Source organism: Cricetulus griseus (genome assembly GCF_003668045.3).
Source record: "Cricetulus griseus strain 17A/GY chromosome 1 unlocalized genomic scaffold, alternate assembly CriGri-PICRH-1.0 chr1_0, whole genome shotgun sequence".
Classification (NCBI taxonomy): domain Eukaryota; kingdom Metazoa; phylum Chordata; class Mammalia; order Rodentia; family Cricetidae; genus Cricetulus; species Cricetulus griseus.
In genome coordinates, this window is record NW_023276806.1 from 37029167 (window position 1) to 37056072 (window position 26906).

At 43.5% G+C, this 26906-nt stretch overlaps 2 protein-coding genes across 3 annotated transcripts in view; one reads left to right on the top strand and one right to left on the bottom strand.

Annotated features, from left to right (window-relative positions):
• Window positions 1-5355, top strand: part of Slc44a3 (solute carrier family 44 member 3) — a 72891-nt gene extending 67536 nt beyond the window's left edge. For both annotated transcript variants that reach the window (XM_035451997.1, XM_027395625.2), the window contains 3 exons: window positions 307-444; window positions 3567-3803; window positions 4784-5355. In XM_035451997.1, coding sequence (XP_035307888.1) covers window positions 307-444; window positions 3567-3803; window positions 4784-4888 — 480 coding nt within the window. In that variant the 3' untranslated portion in view covers window positions 4889-5355. The remainder of the gene's footprint in view (window positions 1-306; window positions 445-3566; window positions 3804-4783) is intronic.
• Window positions 5356-7054: 1699 nt separating this feature from the next.
• Cnn3 (calponin 3) overlaps window positions 7055-26906 on the bottom strand; it is a 32149-nt gene continuing 12297 nt past the window's right edge. The window contains exons 2-7 of the mRNA XM_027395621.2: window positions 15576-15697; window positions 15312-15378; window positions 13577-13714; window positions 13101-13217; window positions 10368-10514; window positions 7055-7918 (exon numbers count right to left, since the gene is read on the bottom strand). Coding sequence (XP_027251422.1) covers window positions 7574-7918; window positions 10368-10514; window positions 13101-13217; window positions 13577-13714; window positions 15312-15378; window positions 15576-15697 — 936 coding nt within the window. The 3' untranslated portion in view covers window positions 7055-7573. The remainder of the gene's footprint in view (window positions 7919-10367; window positions 10515-13100; window positions 13218-13576; window positions 13715-15311; window positions 15379-15575; window positions 15698-26906) is intronic.

The window sequence follows — 26906 nt, forward strand, 5'->3', positions numbered from 1 at the left end:
TCTTCCTGGTACCCAGACTCCCTTTCCTGCCCTCCTACTCTGTAGTGAGAAATAACTTACGCTTATTCATTGTTTCCATGTTTGTGGTGGGACCTTTAACCTGCTGTATGGATGAGAGATACTTTTCCATTTGCCACAACAGTACGAAGATATATTTGAATATGGTCAAAAACTGAGGGAGACTTTGAACTTGTTTGTTTCGGGCGGAGACGCTGGGTTTACAGCCATGAAGTCTGTATTGTTGTTGTTCTGTTATCTTAAAATGACAGGAACCATCATATTTGTAACTGATGTATTTTGTTCTAGAACGCTTACACTGCGGCTGCCATTAACGGGACAGATTTTTGTACATCAGCAAAAGACGCACACAAGATCATGTCCAAGAATACAAGTCATCTCATGTCTGTTAACTGCTTTGGAAACTTTGTCATTTTCCTGGGAAAGGTAAGATGTCTTGACTAAACAACAGAGCCTAGAATTCAGCAGATTAGACAATATGGAGGCTGGCTTGAAAGATTCGTGTTTGTGGCTCTGGAGTAGCTGCCGTGCCTCCGGTTACCTCATTCATTCCCCAATCCCATGCAGCTTCCTGTTCTGCTGAGGAAACCAAGGTTTCATGTTTCCAGGGTCCCACAGCATGTACAGTCACTGTTTTAATCTTAGTCTACCTTTCTTGCCTCTGACCAAGTCCACCATTTTGATCCCTGGTTTGTCAAAAATGAAAATGTCAGAAATGAGTTTCACGGATTGTTTTTTGTTGTTGTTGTTCTAAAGTGTCCTAAAGTGTCGACGCAACATTGATCTGATTAATTTCTACATTTATTTAAGGGCAGTAAGTCTATAAAAGGGAATCTGGAAGCCATGTGTAATTGTGGCACACGCTTTTAAACCACAAACACTCGGGAGGCAGAGTCAGACAGAGCTCTGAGTGTGAGGCCAGCCTGGTCTACAGAGTGAGTTCCAGGGCAGCCGGGGCCACATAGCAAGAGCTTGCTAAAGAAAAGGAATCCAAGCATCTGAGTGGAGCCAGTTCAAGTGTAGTACTCTGATGTCACCTGACTATCTTTTTTAAATGCCTTGTGCAATAAAGAGGCTCCTTAAAGCTCCAGTGTCCTGTGGTATAAAGGACAGAGCAGTAACTTGGAACTTCAAACCTCCAGCTCTTGTGACACAGTCTACCCTCCACCTACTAGGAGGCTCAGCCAGGAAGCTCTCAAGGCAAGGCTAGCCTGCACTTTAGAGTGAGTTCAAAACTAGCCTGGACAAATGAGTAAGACCTAATCTTTTCTCTCCAAGATAAAAAGTTAAAAATGGGCTGGGTATGATGTAGGTCAGTGGGAGAACATTGGTGTCAAATGTATGAGGCCCTTGGGGTCAAGCCCCAGTACAGCAATCAAAACAAAACAAATCATAGCTGTGCCTCTCCTGGGTTGTAAGGATAACTGAAATGTTGATGGATGTCTCTTTCCATGTAATTCTCATCTTCTCCGCCAAATTCTGCACAGCCTAGTTTGTCTGATGCCACTTCCACTTAAGGATGTCTATCCATCCATCCATCCATCTGTCTATCTAATGTATGTGTCTGTGTTTATGTGCATCGTGTGCATACAGCTGAAGACAGAGGTATCAGAGTCCCTGGAACTGGAGTTACAGGCAGTTGTGAACAGCCTGATTTTGGGACTGGACTCTAAACTGATGAGCCATCTCTCTAGCTCTCCTGCTTCCTTAGATGCTGCTCAGATTCTTTTTTTTTTTTTAAGATTTTAGTTATTTATTATGTATACAACATTCTGCTTTCATGTATATCTGCACACCAGAAGAAGGCACCAGATCTCATAACGGATGGTTGTGAGCCACCATGTGGTTGCTGGGAATTGAACTCAGGACCTCTGGAAGAGCAGTCTGTGCTCTTAACCTCTGAGCCATCTCTCCAGCCTGCTGCTCAGATTCTTGACTCTGATTCTTCCCCACCATGTCTTCTGTACTCAGATTTTCAAATCATTCCTCCCTCTCTGATATGAATACCAGTTGTCAGCAATGCTCCCAAGTGAAAAAGATCTTAGTCACTAACTGTGACCTGGATGATGTCAAACATGGGGACTGCTCCATCTAGGATTCTATGCTTCTGGTGTAATATTTGCATGACTGTCATAGTTAGCTTCCAGCATGTGAAGACATGCTTGGATCTCACAGGTGTGTGGCCCCAGAGGTGTTTCATGTGACAATTGTAACAGAAGCACAATATAATTATGCCTTTCAAAACAGCCAAATAAGGTAGAGTTGCATGCAATTTGGTAATACTATCACCTTAGTCAGATTGTGAGTGATACATTTTCTAATTCCAAAAATATTTTTGGGTGCAGTTTCATAATCCTTAACATATTTGTGTTTTTCCACTTTAAATATATTCATTTTAAGATTTCCTATACGAGCTTTCAAAAAGTATGGGATAATTAGTGACTTTAGGCCTCTGAAGTAAATAGCATTCTGAATTCTATATTCATCTTTGCAGGCATCTAGGGATAAGGGCCCGAGGTAGACTCTGTCACATATTTTAAGAAACCGAGTACACCATGGCCTATAAGTGTGTCCCTGGAAATATAATAATTACACGTCACAAAAGCCTGGGAGCATCCAATTGTGTTGCACACTAACACCTTTCCACTTCAGTGCCTGGAGGGTAAAAGCAATCCTAATCACTTAGGAAATTAATAATTCACCTACTCAATTGCTTGCAGAGGTGGATCTCTGTGAGTTTGAGGTCATCCTGGACTACAGAGAAAGTTCCAGGACGGTCTTCAAAACTACAGAGGAAAAGAAAGAAAGAAAGAAAGAAAGAAAGAAAGAAAGAAAAAGAAAGAAAGAAAGAAAGAAAGAAAAGAAAGAAAGAAAGAAAGAAAGAAAGAGGAGGGAGGAGGGAGGGAGGGAGGGAGGGAGGGAGGGAGGGAACAAAGGAAAAAAAAAAACCCTGTTTCAAAAAACCAAAAAGAAAACAAACAATGAAAAAGCTTCAAAGGGCTGAGAGCCAGTTGGTTCAGTTGAAGCGCCTGTGCAAGCATGAGGGCCACCACCCAGAAAAGACGGGCAGATGTTCCATGTCTAACTCCAGGGCTGGGAGACGGGGTGGGTAGAGATGGGAGAAATCTCTGGAAGCCAAATGGATGAGCTCCAAGTTCAGTAAGATCCTGACTCAAAAAAATAAGGTGGACAGCAATAGAGGAAGGCATTGGGCATGGGCCTCTGGCCTCCACACACAAGCACACGTCTTCATGATGCCGATGATTTTGCATTACTGTGTCGAGAAACCAGAATAAAAGTTTTGTGCATTACATATACATGAAGGCAAAAGCGAACACAGGTAAAATGAAAGTTCATGTTATATTCTCACCCACTGGCTTTTGTTTCTTCCACCAGTTTTCCCTTTTTTCTATTTCGTCCTGTCAAAATCTCTTTAGGACACACACAACAGTATTACTTGTAGTTGCGGGGAAATAAAACCTTGCGTAAATAGCCCACTGACCCTATTCATAAAGGTTTTCAACGAGCCCCCCCCTCACCTCCCACAGGTTCTGGTGGTGTGCTTCACCGTTTTCGGAGGGTTGATGGCATTTAACTACAACCGTGCGCTCCAAGTGTGGGCCATCCCTCTGCTGCTAGTTGCCTTTTTTGCCTACCTAGTGGCTCACAGTTTCTTGTCTGTGTTTGAAACTGTGCTGGATATACTTTTCCTGTGCTTCGCTGTGGATCTGGAAACAAATGATGGATCGTCAGAAAAACCGTATTTCATGCACCCAGAGTTTTTGGTAAGCAAACCTTTCACCTCCTGTTGTAATCACTATCCTCACAACCTCCCAAAGTGTCGAAGACTCACACATGGCAGAGGCAACACACCCAGTCTCATTTCTGGCCCAAAATTCCAGAGGGGTTTGGGAGCTCAGCTTTCTGAGGCTGAACCACTTCCTTAAGAGACCCCCCACCCCTCTCCAAAGAGAAATGAGAATATAATGGGGCATATGGGCTCTTCCATGGGACTCTAATGGACACAGTAGTAGCTGGTTTATTTTTGGCATTAAAGCTTGATCTTGCCTGGGAGTTTGAACAACTGATGTTTATGGAAAGCATGTTGCATTTCCAAGCACCATTCAGACCCACAAAGCTGTGGGTAGGGCTCATTGCTCTGCAGACTGCTAACTTTTTGTGCCAGTACTGACAGATCCACAGCCCTTGGGCCCCTCTGCTAACAGGGCACACCCTCCTTGTATCTGGAACTAGCAGGCAGTGGTTTCCAACAGCTTTTTGTAATACAATGAATTGCTCATGATTTTGCCTTATCCTTTTCGGACAGGAGACATTTCAACAACTGAGCTTTGGCAGCTGGCAGTCAAATGATATTTTTTTTTTCATTTTGTTGCCATAAAAATTAAGGGTTAAGTTCCTTTGGTCTTAACATTCAAGGCACTGTTGGTTCAGCAGACATTGGATTCTAGCACTTCTATGAATGTATGAGTATTAATTTGAATGTCCCACTCACAGACACACAAGGATACGATTTTTACCTCTCTTCATGTACTCTGGTGGTTAAATTAAAGCTAACTTGTCTACTCTTCACAACTTGTAAGTTTCCAGCTAAAAGTCTACTTCGAAATCTACCCCATGAGCACACAAATGTTTTTAATACACTTGGAAAGCTTTTAAAATTCTATTTCCTAAAATTCCAGGGCCATGAGTAATGGCTACCCAAGGTGCTGTCACATCACTGTGTCATCATTCTTTTGTTTTTCAGAGTTTTATAACACGGACCAACAACTGTAACAATGCAAGGCCTCGAGGACACAGGGACTCACTACCAAATGAAGAGGGAACAGAACTCAGGCCCATTGTGAGATAGGGGCCCAGAGACTTTTGTACCTGAAGAACCTGAGTGCACTTTGACCACACTGTGATACTGAAACGTCTACAGCTATTTTCACATGAACTGGGGCAAGAAAAATCACGTGAAATCTGTTTATATGCATCACTTTAGAAGGCACAGTATGTCTGGGCACAGTGACATACATCTATAATCACAACCATTAGGAGATCGAAGTAGAAAGACGACCAGTATAAGGCCAGCCTGTGCTACACAGGAATTTAAAGCCAACCTGAATGCTATGTAGAAACCTTATCTTAACATAAATAAATAAAAATAAAAAATAAGATTGGCTCACTAAGCTTGAGAACCTGAACTGACCACCCCAAGACCCACATAGTGGAAGGAGAGAACCAATTCCCACAAGTTGTCCTCAGACCTCCACACATGCACACACACACTTAAAATGTAAGTAAATAACATACTATGTAAAAACTCAACCTGAGTTTGTGAGGTCACAACCATTAGGAGATCGAAGTAGAAAGACGANGGATCTCTGTGAGTTCAAGACTAGCCTGGTCTACAAGAGCTAGTTCCAGGACAGCCTCCAAAGCCACAGGGAAACCCCTCCTCAAACTACCCTCTCAGAAAAAGAAAAAAAAAAAAAAACCTACAAAACAAAACAAAAAAACAAACAAAAACACTGTTCTTACAGAGCAGGACTTTCGCTGTTTTTTCCAACCCTGGACACAGGCTAAGAAAGCATATTAGCATCAGTTACAGCTCTTACACTTAGGCTTGACCTGGACTGGAGCAGGCACACACAGACAGGCAGCTAAGCAGGATTCGACTCAGCTTGTTGTGGGCAGGTGGCACCTTCACAGCTGATGTTCACCTCCACCCCAAATGAGACTTGCCTGGGAGCTTTTTAAAAGCTACTACTTTTAAAAATAGACCTGAACAGCAACTGAAACGTAGATGGCGCGTTCAAGAGCTTTTCCTTTTCAAAGCCCTAAACAAAAGGACCTTTAAACATGAGGGCAGGCACCTCATCCGAGAGATCTGACTGACGTGGCTGGCCAGCCATGTGATAATACAATACAAGGCTCCCTTCCCTTCCCTGTCCCAGCTGCCTCTGCTTTTGACAAGAAACAGCCTGACAGCTCAGGTCCACTTTAAATGCAAATTTTTTCCTTAACAGAATCATTTAGCTCTGAAGTCTCCTACAACAATTTACAGGACACTCCCAGAAGCATCGAATGAGTCACAGAAAGATGGGCAAGTATACGTCATTTCTGTGGGTTCAAGCATCTCTTTATCTGTCTTGGCAAAAACCACCCAAGCTTAACAGCCAGCCCTATCAGAAGAAATCGCTTGGCTGAAACAAGGTCAGAAGGCGTGAGCGACCAACTCCCCTTGGTGATGGTACTGTTGTTTCCCACACTTAGCTGCTGTTTGGCCTTCTCTAAGGTGACAATGATGGTTTAGATCTCCCCCCAACACCCCATGTCAGCTTCCAACATCATTCATATCACACCCTCAGTGCATACATAATAACCCTCCCTTTGCAGGGAGAAGTGCTTTTAAGGGTATTCCAAATTGAAGATGAACCCAGGACAGGGCAGCCAAGTCATAATAAAACAAGGACCAGACAATTCTTGGCTGTAGGCAATGGCAATGTTTCTTCTTCTTGTTGTTGTTTTGTTTTTATAGCTTTAAAACATGAACTCTGTGGCTCAAGCTGACCTCAAACTTACAGAAATCCTCTTGCTTCAGCCTCCCTAGGGCTGGGATTACAGGTGTTAAGTCACCACACCCAGTCTCCATGAGCGCCATGTTGTATGAATTAAATAATGCTGGAATACCTTCTCTTAGTGTCCAAGGAATGAGGCCTCCAGTTTCTGACCTGACTCTGCCTGCATAGAAGCTAGCCAGAAAATAAGCAGCCTGTGGTTCATATGAATGTTCAAAAAAAAATATTTATTTATAAAAAATACAATGGGATAAGTTTATGCTGAGAAATGCAGCAATAAATACAGTCGGGGGAAACAGAGCGAGTCTACAGTGATTACATTGGCACAAGTGAAGTCTGCAGGCACACCACCCAAACCTGCACGTCTGCGGCCATTTTTGTACACACGCCCTTAGAAGCGCCACTCTGAAAAGACCTTGTCAGCTTAAGGAAGAGAATGAGTACACGTATAATCACAAATGCACACTGATCATGACTTTATTTAGAACTCAGCAAGCAGTACTGCAGAAAAACATCCACGTGTCAGGTTCTAAATGCTGCATCTTAGATTTAGTTGGCAAAGACCACATTTAGCAAATCAAACATTTTAGTCTTCCATGTACAAGCCAGATACACGCTAAACTGTAAAAAAAGAAAAAATAGTTTCCTATTGTTTGAAAATACCAGTTTAAGTGTAAGGTTGTAAAAAAGAATGCATAGATCTTCAATAAAAGAATTGGCTGTCCTCTCACAGCATTGCTTTTTACTTCATATGCAAGTTACTGGTTATGCTGTAGGATTTAATGGTTACAGCACTAAAAGGCAACTATTTAGGGAGGAGGCAGAAAAAGGAAAAAGGAATGTATGTAAGGCATTTTTTTTTTAAGGTAAGATAAGCATAATAGTGTTTTAGGAAGACGAGAATTACTCAAGGCTAGCTTGGGTCTCACTGGATAAAAACAATGGACTAAATACTGCGCTCCTGTATCTGACTAGTAATCAATGCCCTGGTCATCACCATATTGGTACTCTCGGGGGTAGTCTTCTGGGTACTCGCCATGGTACTCATCGGGGTATTCTGCCTGATAATCACTATCACTGATTTCTGACCCATTTGTTCCTGTGCCCTGGCTTCCGTTGTGAATGACAGGTTCTGTGGGGGCGGCACAGTACTTGGGGTCATACACTTGCCGCCCAAGCCCATATACGCTCATTCCTTTCTGGGAAGCAACTTTGTTGGTACCCATCTGTAGAGAAATGGTTGAGTTGTCCACTGGCTGTAATGTCAGCTTCTGGTCGTAGATGTCTCTTCTGGTACCCGGTGCTAACATCCCAGCCTGTTATTAGAACATAACAGTACACAAGGTAAGATAACAGCTGAGATCTACACTTGGTAATACTGTCTAAATTATGAAAGCCACACGAATGTGAACATTGACATGGTAACTTTCAATTGGTCTGATATGGACCTAACTTACCAAAATATTCTTAAACTACCCGTTTTTATGATGGGAGTCACTGAGGCTTGAGCTGAGCCGGGCCATCTTTCACATCACTGCCCTCAGTAAAATCACCATACAGCCTCCGACAACTTATAGTGATCTTTTCCTTCCTATGTGTAATACAGAAGTAATACTATCTACCACTAAGTAAAGAATTAGACACAAAGAATATAAAAACAAAGCCCAGGGCTGGGGATACTGCTGTGTGGTTAAGAGCACTTGTCTGTCTTACAGAGGACCCAGGGTCAGTTCCCAGCAACCACACGGTGGCCCAAAACTATCTGTAACTCAGTTTCAGAGCATCCAGTGCCCATTCCTGACCTCCAAGGGTACCAGGCATGAACATGATACACACACACACACACACACACACACACACACACACACGTACATACACACTAGCCATATACAAAACCCCCCAAATAACTAACATTTTTTATATTTAAAAAAGTTCCTCACTGGCATACCTAAAGGTGAGACTGTCTATTAATGGCCACCCAGACAACCGATTAAACAAGCATACATGAATTCATCAAGAAGTGTACCGAGCCGATCTAAGGGATGGGGGTCTTCCCAGGAGGTGTCACAAAGAGCCACCCACTACAGAACAGTTCCTTCTTTCACAATACAGTAACTCACACCTCAGTTTCTCACTTATGCCAGCACACACTTTCAGATACAGAGTGGGTGAAAAGGAAAACGTGAGTGGCAGCTATGAGAAACAGCTGACGGGATGGGGCATGTTCCATAAAGGAAAAATGACAGATTTCACCATAAAAATAAAAGGGTTACCAAAACCTATTCCTGCTACTTTTTAGATATAAACCCCTGCTGTTCTCAAATGGTTATCGGTACCTTCTTGCTTTTATTATTTATTATTTGTGTGTGTGTGTGTGTGTGTGTGTGTGTGAGAGAGAGAGAGAGAGAGAGAGAGAGAGAGAGAGAGAGAGAGAGAGAGAGAGAGAGAGAGAACGGGGTGGGAGGAAGGGGGGAGTGCTAGATAGACATAGGGCCAGGGTGCGTGCACACGAGAGATATCTCTATAGAGTCAGTTCTCTTCTTCCACCTTCATGAGGTCCCAGGGATCAAACTCAGGTCACCTGGCAAGTGCCTTTACCCCCCTGGGCCATCTTGTCCACACCCGCATCCATTTAAAAACTCTTACACTAATAAAGGAATTACCACTATCAGATTGGCCTATGTGCGTGTCTACGGGACATTTTCTTGATTGCTAATGAATATAGGAGGGCCCCCTGGGCAGGGAGGCCTGGCTGTCTAAGAAAGGTGGCCGAGCAAGCAGGAGGAGCCAGTAGATGACATTCCCTGATGGCCTATGCTTTAGCTCCTGCCTCCTCCAGGTTTCTGCACTGGCTTCCCTGGAGAATGAACTGTGACATGGAAATGTAAGCCAAACAATCCCTTTCCTCCCCAAGTTACTTTTAGCCAGGGTGTTTTATCACAGCAATAGAAATAGAATACTAACAGTTACAGAATTGCTGAACTAGCATTTCCTACAAATTCATTTCTCTGGTAACTTAATGTTAGGTTTCAAACCAGGACAAATGCCTGAGGTGCCATTTTAACTATCAAAACGGACCTGGCCTCCAGCTTCTCCCAGCATCCTTCGTCCCTACCTGTTATAGGGTATGTCTGGCACACCTAGTCCCCAGAGGCCATTCCCTATATAATCCAGACATTCTAGTTACCCACCCTTTGTACCTTTGGCCTCCTGGCTGCCGCACCTGGTTCCCCTTTCTCCCTTTCCCCCTCCCCATCTCCCCACATGGCCCAGTTCAGTGTGGTCATGTCCACTCTGGACTCTCCCAGATGTGCCTTAAACTTTCTCCTCCGTCTTACCTAGGAGCAGTCATGTCCTTTCCTTTTATGTTTTTCATTCATTTAATATTTCCTAAGAATGCTCTTAGTACAAATGCCAGATAATCTTATGGACCTATTGAAATAGGCCCCTTGAAAAGTAAAACCAAAAAGGGGTAAGGAAGAACCAACCATCTTTTACTTGGACTTTGGAGCAAGAACACATATAAACATCACTTTTTCTCTCCTGGTTAGGCAGAAAGGCCAACTGTTCTTACTGCCAACCAAAACCATTAGTCACGCTACACTCTTCAGGCTGGAGAAAGGCTCCTTTCATTCCTTGCTCTTCCATCTCCCAGCAAAACCTACTTTCCTGAAGACTAAAAATACTATAGAAAAATACCATTTGAGAATCTAGCTTCACTCAGGGTCAGCGCTCACTTAGCAGGCCCCTGTGCCCTCTGCTTACCTGGCTGGCTCCCTTGTTGGTGCCCATCTGCAGACTAATCGTGGTCTGGTCAAAAGGCTTGTCAGTCTGCATTTTGGGATCATAAAGATGCCTCCTGGTCCCATAGGCTGTCATCCCCGCCTGGCTGGCACACTTGTTGGTTCCCATCTTTTAAGTTAAAAAAAAAAAAAAAAAAAAATCAGCATTAATAACCAGAAGTCAATAACATAGACACAATAAAATGTTCTGTTACCGAGGAAATGTCAAGTAGACCTGGGGTGGACTCAGCTCTAGAGTCCTCATAGGCCATGTACAAAGATCTGGGTTCAATTCCCAAGCACCCCCCAAAAGATGGGGGGAGCCAGGGACTTACAAATTCCTGAGCTAAAGTGTCTCTAGGCAACTAAGTATGAAGGCCCCTCTGTGCTTTGAACGCAAACTGTGAAGGCTAACTTTAAAAGAATTCCAACCACTCTAAACACACAGCTCCTCATGGAACAATCAGCTGCATATAAACTCACAGAAAGAGGTATAATATTAAATAGGAAGTTACTGTGTTGGCAGAGCTATGGATAAATTCCCTGACGCTCTTTCTGTATTCTCTGTAGCACAGGTACGGGGTTAAAGTGTGCCCACTTCAGTCAGGGAACCCAATAGCAACTGTAGACCAGAAGACAGACAAGCCCTCCAACTCCAGCTCCAGGCACACCCAACCTTTCTGTTGTCATCTACAAAGTTCACCCTCCAGAAGCACATCAAGCCACAAGGAAAGGAAAATTTCTAAAAAGCAACAAAAAAATAAAAAAAAATAAAAAATAAAAAAAAATCTTGCATTGTTTCAGTAAGTTCATAATTTGGGCTGGGCTGAAATCCACAGCTACCTCTGCTGCATGTGCAGCCTGTGTGCTCACAGTAAAAACAGCAAAGCAAAAGCCGGTACTTGGCAGTCATCATCATTTTCATGGAGGAAAGATCCATTTCATTCCTACCGTGCTGGCCAGAACCAGAATGAGGCAGTAAGAGGGCAAACTGAAGCAGGATCAGAGGAATAATTAACTTTTCGTCTCAGCTGAGAACTACATGAACCCATGACTTCTCAGCACAGTCGGCTGTGCTGGAGGAGGAAACTAGTTCCTGCTACTGTGAAGAGTTTGGGGCTTTGCTTTTTTGAGAGTCTCATATAAACCCAGTCTAGCCTTCCACTCGCTAGGTAGGCAAGGATAACCTTAAACTCCCGATCGTCCACTTCCCGAGTACTGGGGTTATATATAGGTGCACATCACCATGCTCAGGGGACACTTAGAAAACTTCTATTACTAAAAGCAAAACCCCGAACAGGAAACAATTCACACACACATAAGAAAAAAAAAGGGGGGGGGAGATTACTGCAATATTAACATTTGCATAGATGCAACTAGAGTTTGCAGTAGACACCTGTGAATGCCCTTTGGGTTTTATGTGCATATGTGTCTCTATGTATGCCTAAAGTCACACACACATAGAAACCCACATTTTACAAAAATACACACATCCCTTACAAGTTAACAGTATTTTATAACCTTATCTTCCCCTTAACTTATTTTTGCAAACACTGGTGTTAATTTTTAGGCTGCAGGTTCCAACTCATTGATCAATCAGGGTCTGGACTCTTCCTTCCATACAATATTATACTTTTTAAAATTGAAGTCACCTGACATAGACTCAGTCAAGAGGTCCTTGGCATTCACATCACTTGGCTGTGGTTTTGTGACACTCTCCAGGGAGACTGTGAGCATTACCTTAACCAACCACTTCCCGAGCACTAACCTGACCCAATCAGCTAAGCCAGTCACAATACCACACACTGCTAGTGTATAATGATTCTGGCATCATGGGCTTTGTATATATTCCATTGGTCAATAACATCTAAGAATTTATAAAGTGCATTTCCTTTCTTTTTTGAAAGACAATATGATTAGAAACAACAATGACTTAACTTCCTAGAGAAACAATGGTCAAGTTGGGCGACACACCTGAAGTTTCTTTTAAAAATACCAACATTTTAGTCAGCAGTAGTGCACATCTTTAATGTGCACTCAGGAGGCAGAGGCAAGCGGATCTCTTAAAGTCCAAGGCCAGTCTGACCTACAAAGTGAGTTCCAGGATGGCCAGGACTATTACACAAAGAAACCCAGTCTTGGGGTGGGGTCGGGGGGGGGGGGATCAAGATACTATCATCATTTTCTTATATAGCTCTTATTTAGCTCTTATTCCTTCTTTTCTTTCCTCCTCTCTTTTCTTCTTCTTCTTTTTTTAAATGTCTTGAGACAGGGTTTCTGTGTGTGGCCCTGGTCATCCTGGAACTTGCTCTATTGACCAAGGTGGACTCAAACTCAGAGATTTGTTTGCCTTTGCCTCCTGAGTACTGGGATAAAAGGCCTGTGCCACCACTGCCTAGCTAATTTTCATTTTTTGAGACAAGATCTCATTCTGTAGATCAGACTGGTCTTGAACTTGTTTGTAGCCCAGGAGTACTTCAAACTCAGAGCAATCCTCCTGCGTCAGCCTGCTAAGTGCTGGGATTACAGGTGCAAACCACCACACCCCACCATGGGTTTTAAATAGATTGAAACTGTATAAGCCATGTATATATCCAAGCAATCTATATTATAGAACTTTCACAAACACTTTACTCATGAGAGGCATAACATTTTATGTGGCAATAATTAATGACACTGTGTTAATGAATGAAAAAAACAGCATCACACCACTTACCTGTAAACCAATTACACTTTGGCCAGCCTTTAATTTGCCTTCATCGAAACGTCTTGTTTGTTTTTCTGCATACTTAACTCCAATGTCAATGGTCGTGTGGAACCCTTTTGTTTTTGCCTAGACATAAACACATTCATCAGCTGAGTTGGAACACAGATATTCTGCCACCAGCATTTTGAAAAGGAAACAACAAAGAAATGATGTCCACAGACGGGCTTCATGGGGGAGGTCACATCATTCCGGAGGAAGAAAACATACTTAGGGCTACTCAATGATAATTCTGTACCCTTTGAAATGTGAGGGTTCTAATTAACCTCTCTGGCACAAGCTGATGTCAGCAGTCTTTTCACAAAGCTAGTAATTACGGAAGACACAGGCCCCTCCCCACCGGGTTTGTGCATCCCTGAGACAACAATGATGTAATTCACCACCTATGTGCAGGAAGTTTTTTGACAGAGTGAAAAGCATGTACGTACCAGGCCTGCTAGAGCCACCAGCGTAGTCTGAACCTGGGTCATGTTGCCATTCTCAAAAAGATCATTTGCTTCAAATATGTCATGGGGCTTCATTCCATAAGCCTGAATAGCTTTAATAAAGTTGCCGATATTCTCCAACTATAAACAGAAAGAGTCATACAAGGTTTGGAGCTAACAATGGACGCACCAAGATTTTTCAGTCTTCACGAATGGTTAACAAGACTCCAGACAGAAGGATTTTGGTTAGGATTCCCTATCAGATACAAAGTAAGCACATAGCTTTTTCTGGAAAGGGTCCTATAGATCAGTTTTTTAAAGTAGATCTAAATAAAAACAATATCCCCCCAAATCAAAAACCACCAGCGCCCCCCACCACAAAAAAAGGAACAAACAAAAAACACATTTTTTTTTGTTGTTGTTCTTGATCTGAGACAATAAACAAACAAACCAGAAAGCTCAACCTGGCCACAAACTGGTTACAGAGCCAACAAAGATCTTTAATTTCTGATACTCCTGCCTAGATACCCTCCCTCCATACCTGGTGTTAGAATTAGAGGTGAGCACTATCACCCTATTTATGCTGTGCTGGGGATCAAACCCCAGACTTCCCAAATGCTAGACAAGCACTCTACAAACGGGGCCACATTCACACCCCGACACTCCCTGCTTTTTAAAGCTCTGTAAGGACAAAAAAATCAGCCATGTGTGGTATGCATGGATGCATTCTGAGGGCCTACATTAGATATTTCTTCTATCACTCTCCACTTTACTGACTGAAGCAAGGAGGGTCTCCGTGCTCCCAGGCGCACTACTTAGCCAGTCTAGCTGGCCAGCTTGCCCTGGTGATTTTGTCTCTGCCTCCATGTAATTGTTATTATAGGTTCACCCTGCTTTTACAGGGATCTGAACTCAAGTCCTTGGGCTTAGGTGACCACTGCTCCCCAGGCCCATTATCCTTACATGTGTTTAAGAATTCTGTGCTATAGCTATCTAGGCCTGGAGTTTTGTCAAAAGTTACACACATATATCAATAGTTCACTGGGTTTTAATTTTAGTTTCAAAGTAAGCTGGCTACCTACTTAAGACCAAATAAACAGCCAATGCCACTTCCCATGCACCAGTGATATGAAACTGTGATGCCATGTTCATCATAAACCAGGAGTCACTGCATTAAATGCCTTGCTCTCCCCCTTTTTTCTTATGGTCCAGATGGTATTTGCGTCAAATTGTATCAAATCCTTCAAAGCATACTAACTACATGCAGAAAATTTCTAAAACTAAACATGAGAAGAGACCAGTTCAGTAAGCAATCATGCCAACATTTTTAATGGCAAAAAACAAATATAGCCGTGTGTGCAACTTTCTGTTTACACACACACACACACACACACACACACACACACACACACACACACAATTAACACAAAAAAATTGACCTTTTTCGCCAAATAAAAAGAAAACCAGTTGAGATGGTGCAGCTTACTTGTAATTCTAAGCCTAGGGAGGCGGAGGCAGGAATATCCTGAGTTCTGTCCATTGTGAAGTATATAATGAATGAGGCCAGCCTGGGCTACAAAGTGAAACCCTTGACTCAAACAAGAGAAGGAAAGGAGGGAATGGGAACAAGAGAGGGAACAGAGGGAGTAGAGGAGAAAGGAAAGAGCAGAGGGAGGGGAGAGAAGGAGGGAGGAGGTGAGGAAAGGGATGGATTGGAGGTTGCTCACTTGGCAATTACCTGAGGCCAGTTTAGTGAGGATTCATTGACTTTCTTCACAGAGCCTGGCTGTAGCTTGTTGATGAGTCTAAAAACAAAACCACAAGGACATTTTTTGGGTCAAAACCAAAACTAGAATGTTAGGCTGATCCCCTGGAGTCAGTGAAGGGAAGTATTACACACTGGTAGACCATCAAGGTCGGCATCCTAGATTTGGAACCAGGATTAAGGCAAAGTCGCAGGGACAGGAGCAGGAGAGCGGGAACCACCGGGATGGCCACTTACTCGCAGAGGATGATGCCGTCCTTCAAGCCCAGCTGGAAGTTGGTGCCGATGCCCATGCCCGTCACCTCTTCTATCCAATTGCGGAGATCTTCCTCCGCTTGTTGGTCATACTTGGATGCAATCTGAAATAGAGGGGTTCAGTAACAGGGTGCTGCCCACCGCCGACTCACAGTCCTCAGTTGTGTTCCTTACCCACTAAGCCCAGCTGTGACGCGCAGGAGAGTTCACAGGTGACCGAAACCAGCTGTTACAGCTTCAGTAACTACATACACACAAGCTGTCGGTGAAGACAGTGTCCACTAAGGAGCATGGAGAGAGAAGCTGGGACCAAGAAGAGAATCCAACAAGACAAGACAGAGTCTGAGCCACGGCACAAGGGACCCGGTTTAGCACAGTGTTGTAATAAGGCATCAGCTGAACCTTAAACTTTAAAGACTGTTAATCACCACATTCCAAAGAAAGACGGAGAGAGATTCCAACACATGGGACACAGTATCTCAACCATCTAGGACATACCATTCCAGGAGGTTGTCCAGAAAGTTCTGAGATCTGCCTTCTATTACATCAAATACAAACTATACTGCACCCACATGCGTGGGCATGCAAGAGGACAGGGACACAGGGACACACACAGACACACAGACACACACACACGGACACATACACAATAATAAATACACTTCTAAAAATACATTCAAAAGTCATTTCTCTGGGCTTAAAAAATACTACATTTGAAAGATCCTTTCATAATAATATCATAACCTGTGGAGACTAAAAACTATCAATTGGATCCCCTGGGACTAGAGGAATACAAGGATTTTAGCTACCAAATAGGTGCTGTGAATCTAATCGAGGTCCTCTGGAAGAGCAACCAGGACTTAACTGCTGAACCATCACTCCAGCTCCCTAAACTTATTTAAAAATGAAACTTAAATATTAAAAATGACATGTACTACACCATTAATCCCAGCCCCTACGAGGTAGAGGCAGGCAAATCTCTTAAGTTTAGGTTTAAAAAGTGAGACCCTGTCTGAGAGAGAGAGAGAGAGAGAGAGAGAGAGAGAGAGAGAGAGAGAGAGAGAGATGTTCAAGTTCCCTCACCCTAAAAGTTCCTTAAAGAGGTTTGTCAGTAAAGAACATAGAGCCAGGCAGTAGCCGTAGCCGTAGCCGTGCTCACCTTTAATCCCAGCACTTGGGAGGCAGAGGCAGGTGGATCTCTGAGTTCGGAGCTACAGAGCAAGTTCCAGAACAGTCTGGGCTACACAAAGAAACTCTGTCTCAAGAACCAAAAACAAAGTGAGAACATGGGGGGGGGGGGTTGGAAGCTACGAGAGTGAGAAGGGAAGAAAAGGAAGGATGCAGAGGTCATGAAAAGCAGAAATTTTGAGTCAGGTGTAGATTAGAAGAAAGGACATATGATAGGTAGGATTTTAGTTGGGGGGGGTGGTAGAGGAGGAAGGGAGGGAGAAGGGAACTGGGATCGTCATGAAATTCAATCTTGTTTGTAATTCAAATATATAAAAAACAAAAAACAAAAACAAAACAAAACAAAAGAACCAAAAACAGGGGAGGAGGAAACAGCAGTGGCAGCTGCAGCTGGAACAAGGCAAGATCATGTACTCTGTCTTTCATTCAGCACAGGTAAATATGCCAACTAAACACACTAAGCAAAGGCCAGGGGCTAGAGATAGGAGGTCAATTACAGCATCGTCAGAAATGAAAGTGAACAGCAGGGATGTCTGCTGGCCATAAAACATGAGGCTTAAGGACCGAAAGAGGCAGACAGATCACTACACTACATTGCTCAGGAGGTTTTTAGAGCTCAGGTCCAGCCAGCCCCGCAGGAGTGAAGCACAGCTATGAAGACCTCCAGGCTGCCTGTGTGCCCCCCCTTCCAGGAAGGGGTCATGGGTCAGTGGGGTCAGGAAGGGCATGTGACACCCAACAATGAAAGTCAGCACCGAGTCTTAAAAACAAACAGCCATAACTGACTATACTTGACTACCGTTCCTCTTCAGGTGACAATGATGACTTTACTTTTTTTTTTTTCCCAAGGCAGGAAGAGATGTCATTTCTCCATCAAATACAGCCACACCCTCCTCTTGCAGGCTCACTAGGGCTTTCAGGTCGCCTTCCAAGGCGTGGGGGTGAGGCCGATGCTGGCAGGTGCACCCCCCCATCACCAAGGGGAGGCTCCGCTGAAGTCAACTGATGATTCAGGGATTGCTGTGTCCCCTTCACACTCCATTACCCGTAATTAGAGAAACGGGTCTGGATAATGGATAATTTACTTCAACTGTGTGTTTGCTTAACCAAGATTACACAAGGAAATCCTGCAAGTTTCTATAGCCATGTTAAGATAGCACCGCAATGCTCCACAGATCAAATCCCACCCACTGTAAGTTAGTTTACACAAGACAGTTCTACAGTGTAGCGTGTGCCTCGAGTGCAGCAAGGTTCTCTTCCTTGTGCCCGAATTCCTTGAAAAGGTCTACTTTATTACCTGCCTGCTTGGGTGCACTGGGGGCTAACTGGAAGCAGGGAGGAGGTGCGGATAGTAGAAGGTTCTACCCAGGATTCACCTTGTCAGTGAGGGACAAGCAGAAAGCAGTGACCACTCCCTTACCCCAGATAAACATTGTGAATAATTTATCTACACCACATAGCAAGCAGGTCCATTTATGCATGACACCTGTACTGAGTAGAATAAATATTAAATTGCTAGACAGATTTAAATCTTGTTCTAGATAGCTAGAAGAATAAACTACACACACTGGAGGATGGGGTGGAGGGAAGGGAAAGGGCAAAAACACAAGTCAGTGTGCTCTGTAGGTACAGCTCTGGAAAGCGAATCCTAACTGAGGTTATTTTTAATTGTGCGATGCGTTTCAACAGACCTGGCGAGTGACACACACAGCTGCTACAAGAAGCCTTCTGTCTTCACTCTACCTGTCCTTCTGTCTTCACCAGGAGCCCATGATTAATTCACCTATCTTCCAACCCAGTTCCTGTCTCCACAGCAGCAAGACTGACTTCAATGAGTTCCCTAAGTTCCTTCTAGTTGTCTACAAACTTGGTCAAGGAAGAACTGTAGGCACATGGTACATACATACATACATACATACATACATACATACATACACACACACACACACACACACACACACACACACACACACACAGAGAGAGAGAGAGAGAGAGAGAGAGAGAGAGAGAGAGAGAGTAAAGAGGTGTTGCATACTTGCACACTTGTAATTCCAACACAAGAAGACAGAGGCAGGTGGTGGAGTGCAAAGCCAGTGGGGGATACCCAGTGAGACCATTTTTGGGGGTGGTGGAAAAATACTCTTGCTTTTCAAATACAGAGATGAAGTTGTTACAGGTTTTTTTCCTTTGCAGAACAGTGGTGATGATTTTTAAACATAGCCATGCGTGTGTGTGTGGGGGGGGGGGGAGTCAATGGACAACTTTTGGGAGTTGGCTCTCTCCTTCCTCCTTGTTTTTGAGGCAGGGTCTCTCTTGTTTCTATGGATAGTACTGAGTTCAAACGAAGCTACTCTATAACAGAGGGACAATGCCTCTCCTATATACCACAAGCTATTAAAAACGCCCTGTACCAGGTATGGGGTAGCTTTTCTGAGTGGTATAGAACCCCTCAAACACCATAGGCCATTGCCAGTCTTCTTTGTTACCCCCTAGAATTAGATGGTAAGGCCCCAAAGACACCACATCCATATACACAGACAACACAGAAAAACCCTAGAAGTCAGTCTCCCTACTTGGAGAGAAAAGTAAACAACATCCATGAACCTTGAAAGCTGGCAAGATATGGCCACCAGTGAAACAGAGGGAGGGAGGTTTTAAGAGTAACCAATAGCTTTCTGATTGGACTTAAGGCTCACTACGCCACAGGACTTGGCACTGTTAACCGGACCAAAAACCCATGGCTGCCTAAGTCACAGATAAGAACCTACTACTCTTATTTTGCTAAATGGACACAGTAATAAACTGTATCCTAAATTCTTTCTTAGCACCCATGGTCCAACCCTCAAGAGATGCTTCTTTTTGCAGTGGTTGGCAATTAACACAGAGACCCACAACTGGTCAACATGCACAGAATAAGGGCCTACGGAGTGCTCAACTCTAAATGGGACACCTATACCCCAGGCCCCGCCCACAAGGTTCAGAGGTCACTGTTGAAAGAGGCAGCAGAGAGGTTGTAGAAGCAGAGATGGACATCTGCAGCAAAATGTAGTCGCCTGGCATGACAAGGCCGTCATACACATTAACTCACAGTTGTGACCACAACTCAAGACTTGCACAAGATCAAGTCAGCCAAAATTCCAGAATGGAAGGGTTCATGACGCTCCACTCCTACCTGAGGAGCTGTTGGCAATGAGAGTTTTCTTCAGGAATGTGATCCTGGAGAGAGTACACATGCTCTGCTTAGTAGGTGATCCTACACCCATGTCCACACAGGCAGCACTAGGTGCATTCAGTGGGCTTAACTGACCACATGAAGTTGGAAAGGGAAGTGGTGGGCAGAATGGGTGGTGAATTTGATCAAAACACATCACATGCATTATGGAATTCTCAAAACTAAATTTAAGCCAGGCATTGGTGGTGCTCGCCTTTAATCGCAACACTTGGGAGGCAGAGGCAGGTGGATCTCTGTGAGTTCAAGACCAGCCTGGTCTACAAGAGCTAGTTCCAGGACAGCCTCCAAAGCCACAGAGAAACCGTCTTGAAAAAATAAATAAATAAATAAATAAATAAATAAATAAATAAACAAACTAAATTTAAAAAAGCAAATACCCTTTAGCCAATACAATTCACTATTTTCACCTTCAAAGCTTTAATTTCTGAACTTAAGGCTAAATCGTCCTTGTAACAAAGCAAAAACAAACCAAACCAAAAAAACCAATAACCCTAATGTTAGAATAAAGATACAGGAAGGAGGGAAAACACTCTGCTAGACGTCTTTAGTCCCAGCACTTGAGAAGCAGAGACACTAGATTTTTTGAGTTCAAGGACAGCCTGGTGAGTTCTAGGCCAGGGACTAGCTTTCGGTCAGGATTATCTAGTGAAACACTGTCTCAAAAACCAACCAACCACCACCAACAACAACAAATTACCAATCACACATAAGGATATTCATATCTAGAATATAAAAAGAATTTCAAATAATGAAACATCAAGACAAAAAAATCCAATCCATAAATAGGTTATGAAGCAGACAGTTCTCAAGAGATATACAAATAGTCAATAAATATATATATATATATATATTTTTTGTTAAATGGCTCAACAACTTTAGGCATCAGGGAAATGCAAATTAAAACTGCTTTGAGCCAGGCGGTGGTGGCGCACACCTTTGATTCCAGCACGAGGGAGGCAGAGGCAGGCAGATCTCTGTGAGTTCGAGGCCAGCCTGATCTTCAAAGAAAGTTCTAGGACAGTCTCCAAACCTACAGGGAAGAAACTGTCTCGAAAAACCAACACACACACACACACACACACACACACACACACACACACACACACAGAAATAAATAAAACTGCTTTGAAATACCTCACTCCATTTAGAATAGCAGTCATCAAGAAAACACTGACCTGGTGGCTGTCAATGCACGCCTTTAATCCCAGCACTCAGGAGGCAGAGGCAGACTGATCTGTGGATTTGAGGCCCGCCTAGTCTACAGAGCTAGTTCCAGTACAGCTAGAGGATACACAAAGAAATCCTGTCTTTAAAGAAAAAGAAAGAAAAGATGAAAAAAAAAAAACAACCTGATTGTATGCATTCATTAATAATTCAAGAAAACGGTGCTCTATAATTTGTTGGGAGAAAACAACTCACTCTTTGAAGTTGTTTATAAACATCATTTTCCTTCTTCAAAATTTATCTTTCTTGACCTTCCCAAGCTATTCTCTCAGACTTTCTGCCTGGCTGTTAAAGTCCTCAAGAAACCCTCTCCTTTCCTTCGGTATCTGCAGAGCTACTCCTCCCCATCTTTTCCGTATCAAAATTCAAGTGAAGATCACGGGAACTGAGATCTGCGCCTGGGCACAGCTGGTGGAGCCTCCCCTCTGAAGCTCACCAGCATCTTCCTTGAATACAGTTAAGGAAGAAGACCAAGAGAAAAGCCTTCCAGAGGTCAAGACGTTGTCGTAGTTGAGGTTTCTACTGCTGTGAAGAGACGCCATGACCACAGCAACTCTTACAAAGGAAAACATTTAATTGGGGCTGGCTCACAGTTCAGAGGTTTAGTCCATTATCATCATGGCAGGAAACATGGCGACTTGCAAGTACACATGGTGCTGGAGAGGTCCTAAGAGTTCTAAATCTGGATCTGCAGGCAGATCCAGGCAGAGTGCCACACTGGGCCTGGCTTGAGCATCTGAGACCTCAAATGCCACTGCCCCCAGCAACACACTTCCTCCAACAAGGCCACACTCCTTAATAGTGCTACTCCTTATAGGTCTGTGGGGGCCATTTTTATTCAAACCGCCACAAGTGAGTGGATCATCCTCTTCTGCCAGCCAACACTCAGTGCTGCTATCACTCCCCTTAAACACCAACTGTCTTCCCTCTTCCCTCCCTCTCTCCCACGATAAGAACACAACTAAGAGCACCAGGATGAACTTCCCAACCTGCGTTTCTCCTCTCTCTGTGAAGCCTTGCCCATGTGCTCAACCTTGGCTCTCAGACTCATTGGGAGTTGCTCTTCACTCAAGTGCAGGCCAATCCTGCATGGCTAGTCTTCAGCCCTCACTTTATATTTCTACAGAGCAGCATTTGCTCCAAAAATTAAATTATGGGAGTATGCACATCACACACAGAGGGTCTTGCAGACGACAGTGAACAAAATCTTACACAAACTTAAGACCCTCCAAAGCTCAGCCCTCTCAACAGAGTTTCATTCCTTTGAACTAAACTGGCCGAGATGGAAGATGTTAGGGAAAAGGTCATTAGAATAAAGTGACGATGACAGACAACAAGGGAAAGAAACGCCAGATGAACTAGGGTGCATAAATCTCTTTTCATCACCACTCCCAATCCCACCCCCTTCTTCAAAGTGTCATCCTCTGTCAAATAAAACATAAAACAACACAGGAAGGATTCTCTTCAAAACCACAAGCCCCAAGGGCCTGCACTTCCTAATCATAGGAGACACTACATCAGATAAAAGCCTTCCAGTTGCTAAGAGGCAGCCAAGGCCTGGCATTGTGTAGAGAGTTTCAGCTCAAGTCTTCCACAGGAAGACAAAAGGTTTCTAAGGCATCTCAGCAATGGACTAGAAACAAACCCAGTGTTACTTTGTAGTGCTGTGTGTGTGTGTGTGTGTGTGTGTGTGTGTGTGTGTGTGTGCAGCAAGCATTCGACAAGAAGCTGCTAGGGCACCTAGAGGCAGAGGGCTCACTCTCATGGGAAACAAACTGCCTGATGGCCACACTTTGCCAGGCACACTAGAGTATCCCTGAAGAGCGAAGAGTACTTGACTTTATTCTTTTATCAACAACAGGGCTCTGCTTGAGAATCCCTGCAGACAACAAAACCCTTAGCTACTATAGTTCCTTACATAAAATAGCATAGTATGTACATATAGCCCATGCACATCCATGTATACTTTAAATCAACTGCACACGCACAATAGTCAATACAATGTAAATGTGTGTGTATATATATACACACACACATGTGTGTATATATATATATACATATACACACATACATACATACATATATACAGCAGGCATATAGAGTTCAGGGAATAATGACAATGAATGAAAATACGTTTGACAAACACATCGTTTTTCTCCTAGTATTTTTGTCATGGTTGACAGAATCTGCAGATGCCTGGCCCGTGCATGCAACCAATGGATTTTCCTTCCTGAAATAAATCATCAAAGAGACGGTTAAAACAATATTCCAATTATTGGTTCTGGTGCTGACAAAAGTCTCCCAATTTTCAGCCAGGCCTAAATTCTCCTGGGAGTGCTTTTGAGCCACTCAGATGATTCAGAATAACCCTAATTTATCTTCCCCAAAACTACACTCATGTTAGTGCCTGTGGTGGTTTAAAAGTGAATGTCCCACAAAGGCTTGTGTTTGAATGCTTAGTCCCCAGTTAGTGGAACTGTTTGAGAAGGATTAGGAGGTGTGGCCTTGTTGAAGGAGTGTGTCACTGGAAGCGGGCTTTAAGGTTTCAAAAGCTCATGCCAGGCCCTGTCTCTGTCTGTCTGTCTCTGCCTGCTGCCTGTGGATCAGGATGTAAAGCTCTTGGCTACTGCTCCAGCATCATGCCTGTCTGTGCCCACCGTGATCATGGACTAACCCTCTAAAACTGTAAGCAAGCCCCCAATTAACTACTTTCTTTCATGAATTGCCTTAGTCACAATGTCTCTTCAAAGAGATAGAACAGTAACTAAAACAGCATCTGTCACATGTTTTCTGGAGTCTTCTTTCAGCTTCTTCTAGGCCTCTCCTATGTGCTCTCCTTAAACGGCTAGGACGCACAGTTCAGAGGCAGACCCTGCCCCAAGAGACCTTATTTTAGTAGTACAGAATCCAAAGTCATTCTATGGCATAAACTTGCTAGGGAAATCTGAAAGTCAAGTACAAAAATTACATCTGTAGCAGGGTGGCACCTACAGGCATCTAGAAAGCCAGTCTTTCTCTCAAAGGTACAGCCAGACCTTTAGACCAAGCTACCCCCGGCCCCATACAGACCATGTTAGTTTCCTGCTGTTGAGACAAAAATATCTGAAGCCAGATTTCTTTTGGCTCAGTTCAGTCCGTGGCCACTGGGCCCTGTTGTCTTTGGGCCCGAGACGGGGCAGAACACCATGGTAGGAAATATGAGACAGAGAAAAATACTCAGCTGACAGTGTCTGTAAAGAAAGGGAGACAAAGGGAGAGGCAATGATCCAAGACACCTTTAAGGGGAAGCCTCCCAATGACATCACTTCCTTTCACTAAGCCCCACCTCCTAATGTTTCCTCCACATTGCACCAGCCATAGGTAGACAACCAAGATTTCAACACACAAGACTTGTCAGATTCCAATTCTACCAGACAGATAAACACAAAGACCCCTAAGACTTGATAATGCAAACACTACGAAACTGACAAGAAGCTGGAGCTTTAAAAATATGAAGAGACATGGGTCTATCATGTAATCCAAACAGTACAACAGACAGAAGAAAAAGAAAAGAACAAAGTCAGTTTTAGCCTCACCGTCTAGAAAAACAATCTTTTGATTCTCAGCTGTAAACCATACATAGTTAAAATAGACTTTGAAAGTGCAACCCTAAAAGGGGGGTAGGGGTGCAGTATGTAGGCTGGCTACCCCAAACATGCTAAAACTCAAAACCCTCTGTTAGGTGGAGACATCTTATTTAGTGAGCAATTGTGAATAAAATCCTCGAGGCATGTCTGTCCACTTCCTACTCCCACCCTCCAAAACAAAGGTCTCTATTACTGGTAGGAGAGGATGACTGTCCTGGAGGGGACTTGGACTTCTGATAATTGTGTGTAAGCACCTGGCAGGTGAGAGGGTAGATATCCAATAGCCAGCAAGGTTCAAAGTCACATCCAGAACAGCTGCCCAGGTCTCCTTCCATGAGGTAAAACTGGCACTTGATCTCTATGGCTCTTGAGTTCATGCATGGACCATGTCAGCAGCCAAAGGCCTCAGATTCAAAGATCTGTCTTGTTTGGAAAGGCATCTGCATCTGAATGCTGCTATGGTCATCGCAGGCGTCACGTCTCCTTCATCAGTCAATCTAGTAATCTTAGATGGATTGCTAGGGACATAGATGCTGTCTGAGGTAGTCCTGGAAGGTCAGCCAGGAACAGTCACCAGGCACTCTATGACTATCCAAGGTGAGGCAGGAGGAGCTCATAGCGATGTTTCTGGAGGCTTACGGCCAGTTCCCTTCTGCTCTGGTAATGAGTGATCTAGAAGCCACAGTGTGTCTTATAAATGTAAACTGGGAACCAGAAAATCATATTTTGTACAATAAACAAATTATCCAAGATACATCTAAAACCTTGCCCCAAAGGTCTAGAACTAACAGTGCTTCTTCAGTGAGCAGACTGAGGTAAGCTAATGTTCTCTTTGTGTAGAGATATAATTATTGTTTGAATCACAATGGCCTGACGAAAGCATTAGCTTCAAGAAGGGAGTGTGAGAGAAAAGTATGTGACCTATTAAACCGTCCACAGCTATTATCACCTAACTTCACAGAGATGGAAACTCTACCTGCCAAAGTATGACCTAGACTCTTGTCTGCAGAGACACGCCCTTTCCACATCACTGGGTTAGCATCTTGACTCAAACAGGAGGTAGTTTAGAATCAGATACACAGAATGCTAGGTAATCGATCAACTGTACCCTGGTCAAACCAGATGCATTCTAAAAGAGGAAAAACTGATCATCAGGCTCTAGAACAGATGTTCTCAACCTGTGATATTGAATGACCCTTTCAATAAGGGTTGCCTGGGACCATCAGAAAACACCAATATTTATATTACGATTCATAACAGTAGCTAATGCAGTCGTGTAGTAGCAAAGAAAATAATTTTATATTTGAGGGTCACCACAACATGAAGAACTGAATTAAAGGGTCATAGTATTAGGAAGGTTGAGAACCACTGCTCTTAGAAAGATCTAACTGGGTGGTGAAAAATTAAAGAATTCAGATACAGCCAAGCATAGTGGCACATGTTTATAATCCCAGCATTTAGGAGACAGAGGCAGCATTACAAGTTGGAAGCCATTCTGTCTCAATGACTAAATGTTCAATCATACACAGCCTATCCCGAAAAACTGGGCAGCCAGCAGTGACTACACATATCCTAGCCTAGAAGTTTATGAGTGATGATAGCCATGATCCAAATATTAACTGAAAGTCTTACAGGAGAGCCAATTTATTCTAAGGCACATGAAGGTTAGACCTAGAAAAAATAAATAGAAGTACCAAGGAAATGGACTAGAAGCCAAGTGGAAAAGTACCTTGTTAGTACCAATGAGTGTGCGTAGGAAGCCCACTTGCAAAAAAGCCAGCTGGAGAAGATTGGCTCTTATAAAGGGATTCCTTGTTAATCTGAGAGATCTATAGAGATCTTGCTGAAAGAGGGTCCTAGCTGAAGCTGCAATGGGTGAAAATAAGGCTACCTCTCTCAAGTTTGTATTCTCTGTTCCCAGGGCTGGAACACACACGTTCTCCACAGCAGCATCCAACAGTGTCAGCTCTTTGCTGCTGCCCAGATTCAGAACTGTGGCTACATCCAAAACCTTTGAGCCCACACACGGGCTATGTTGGCTGC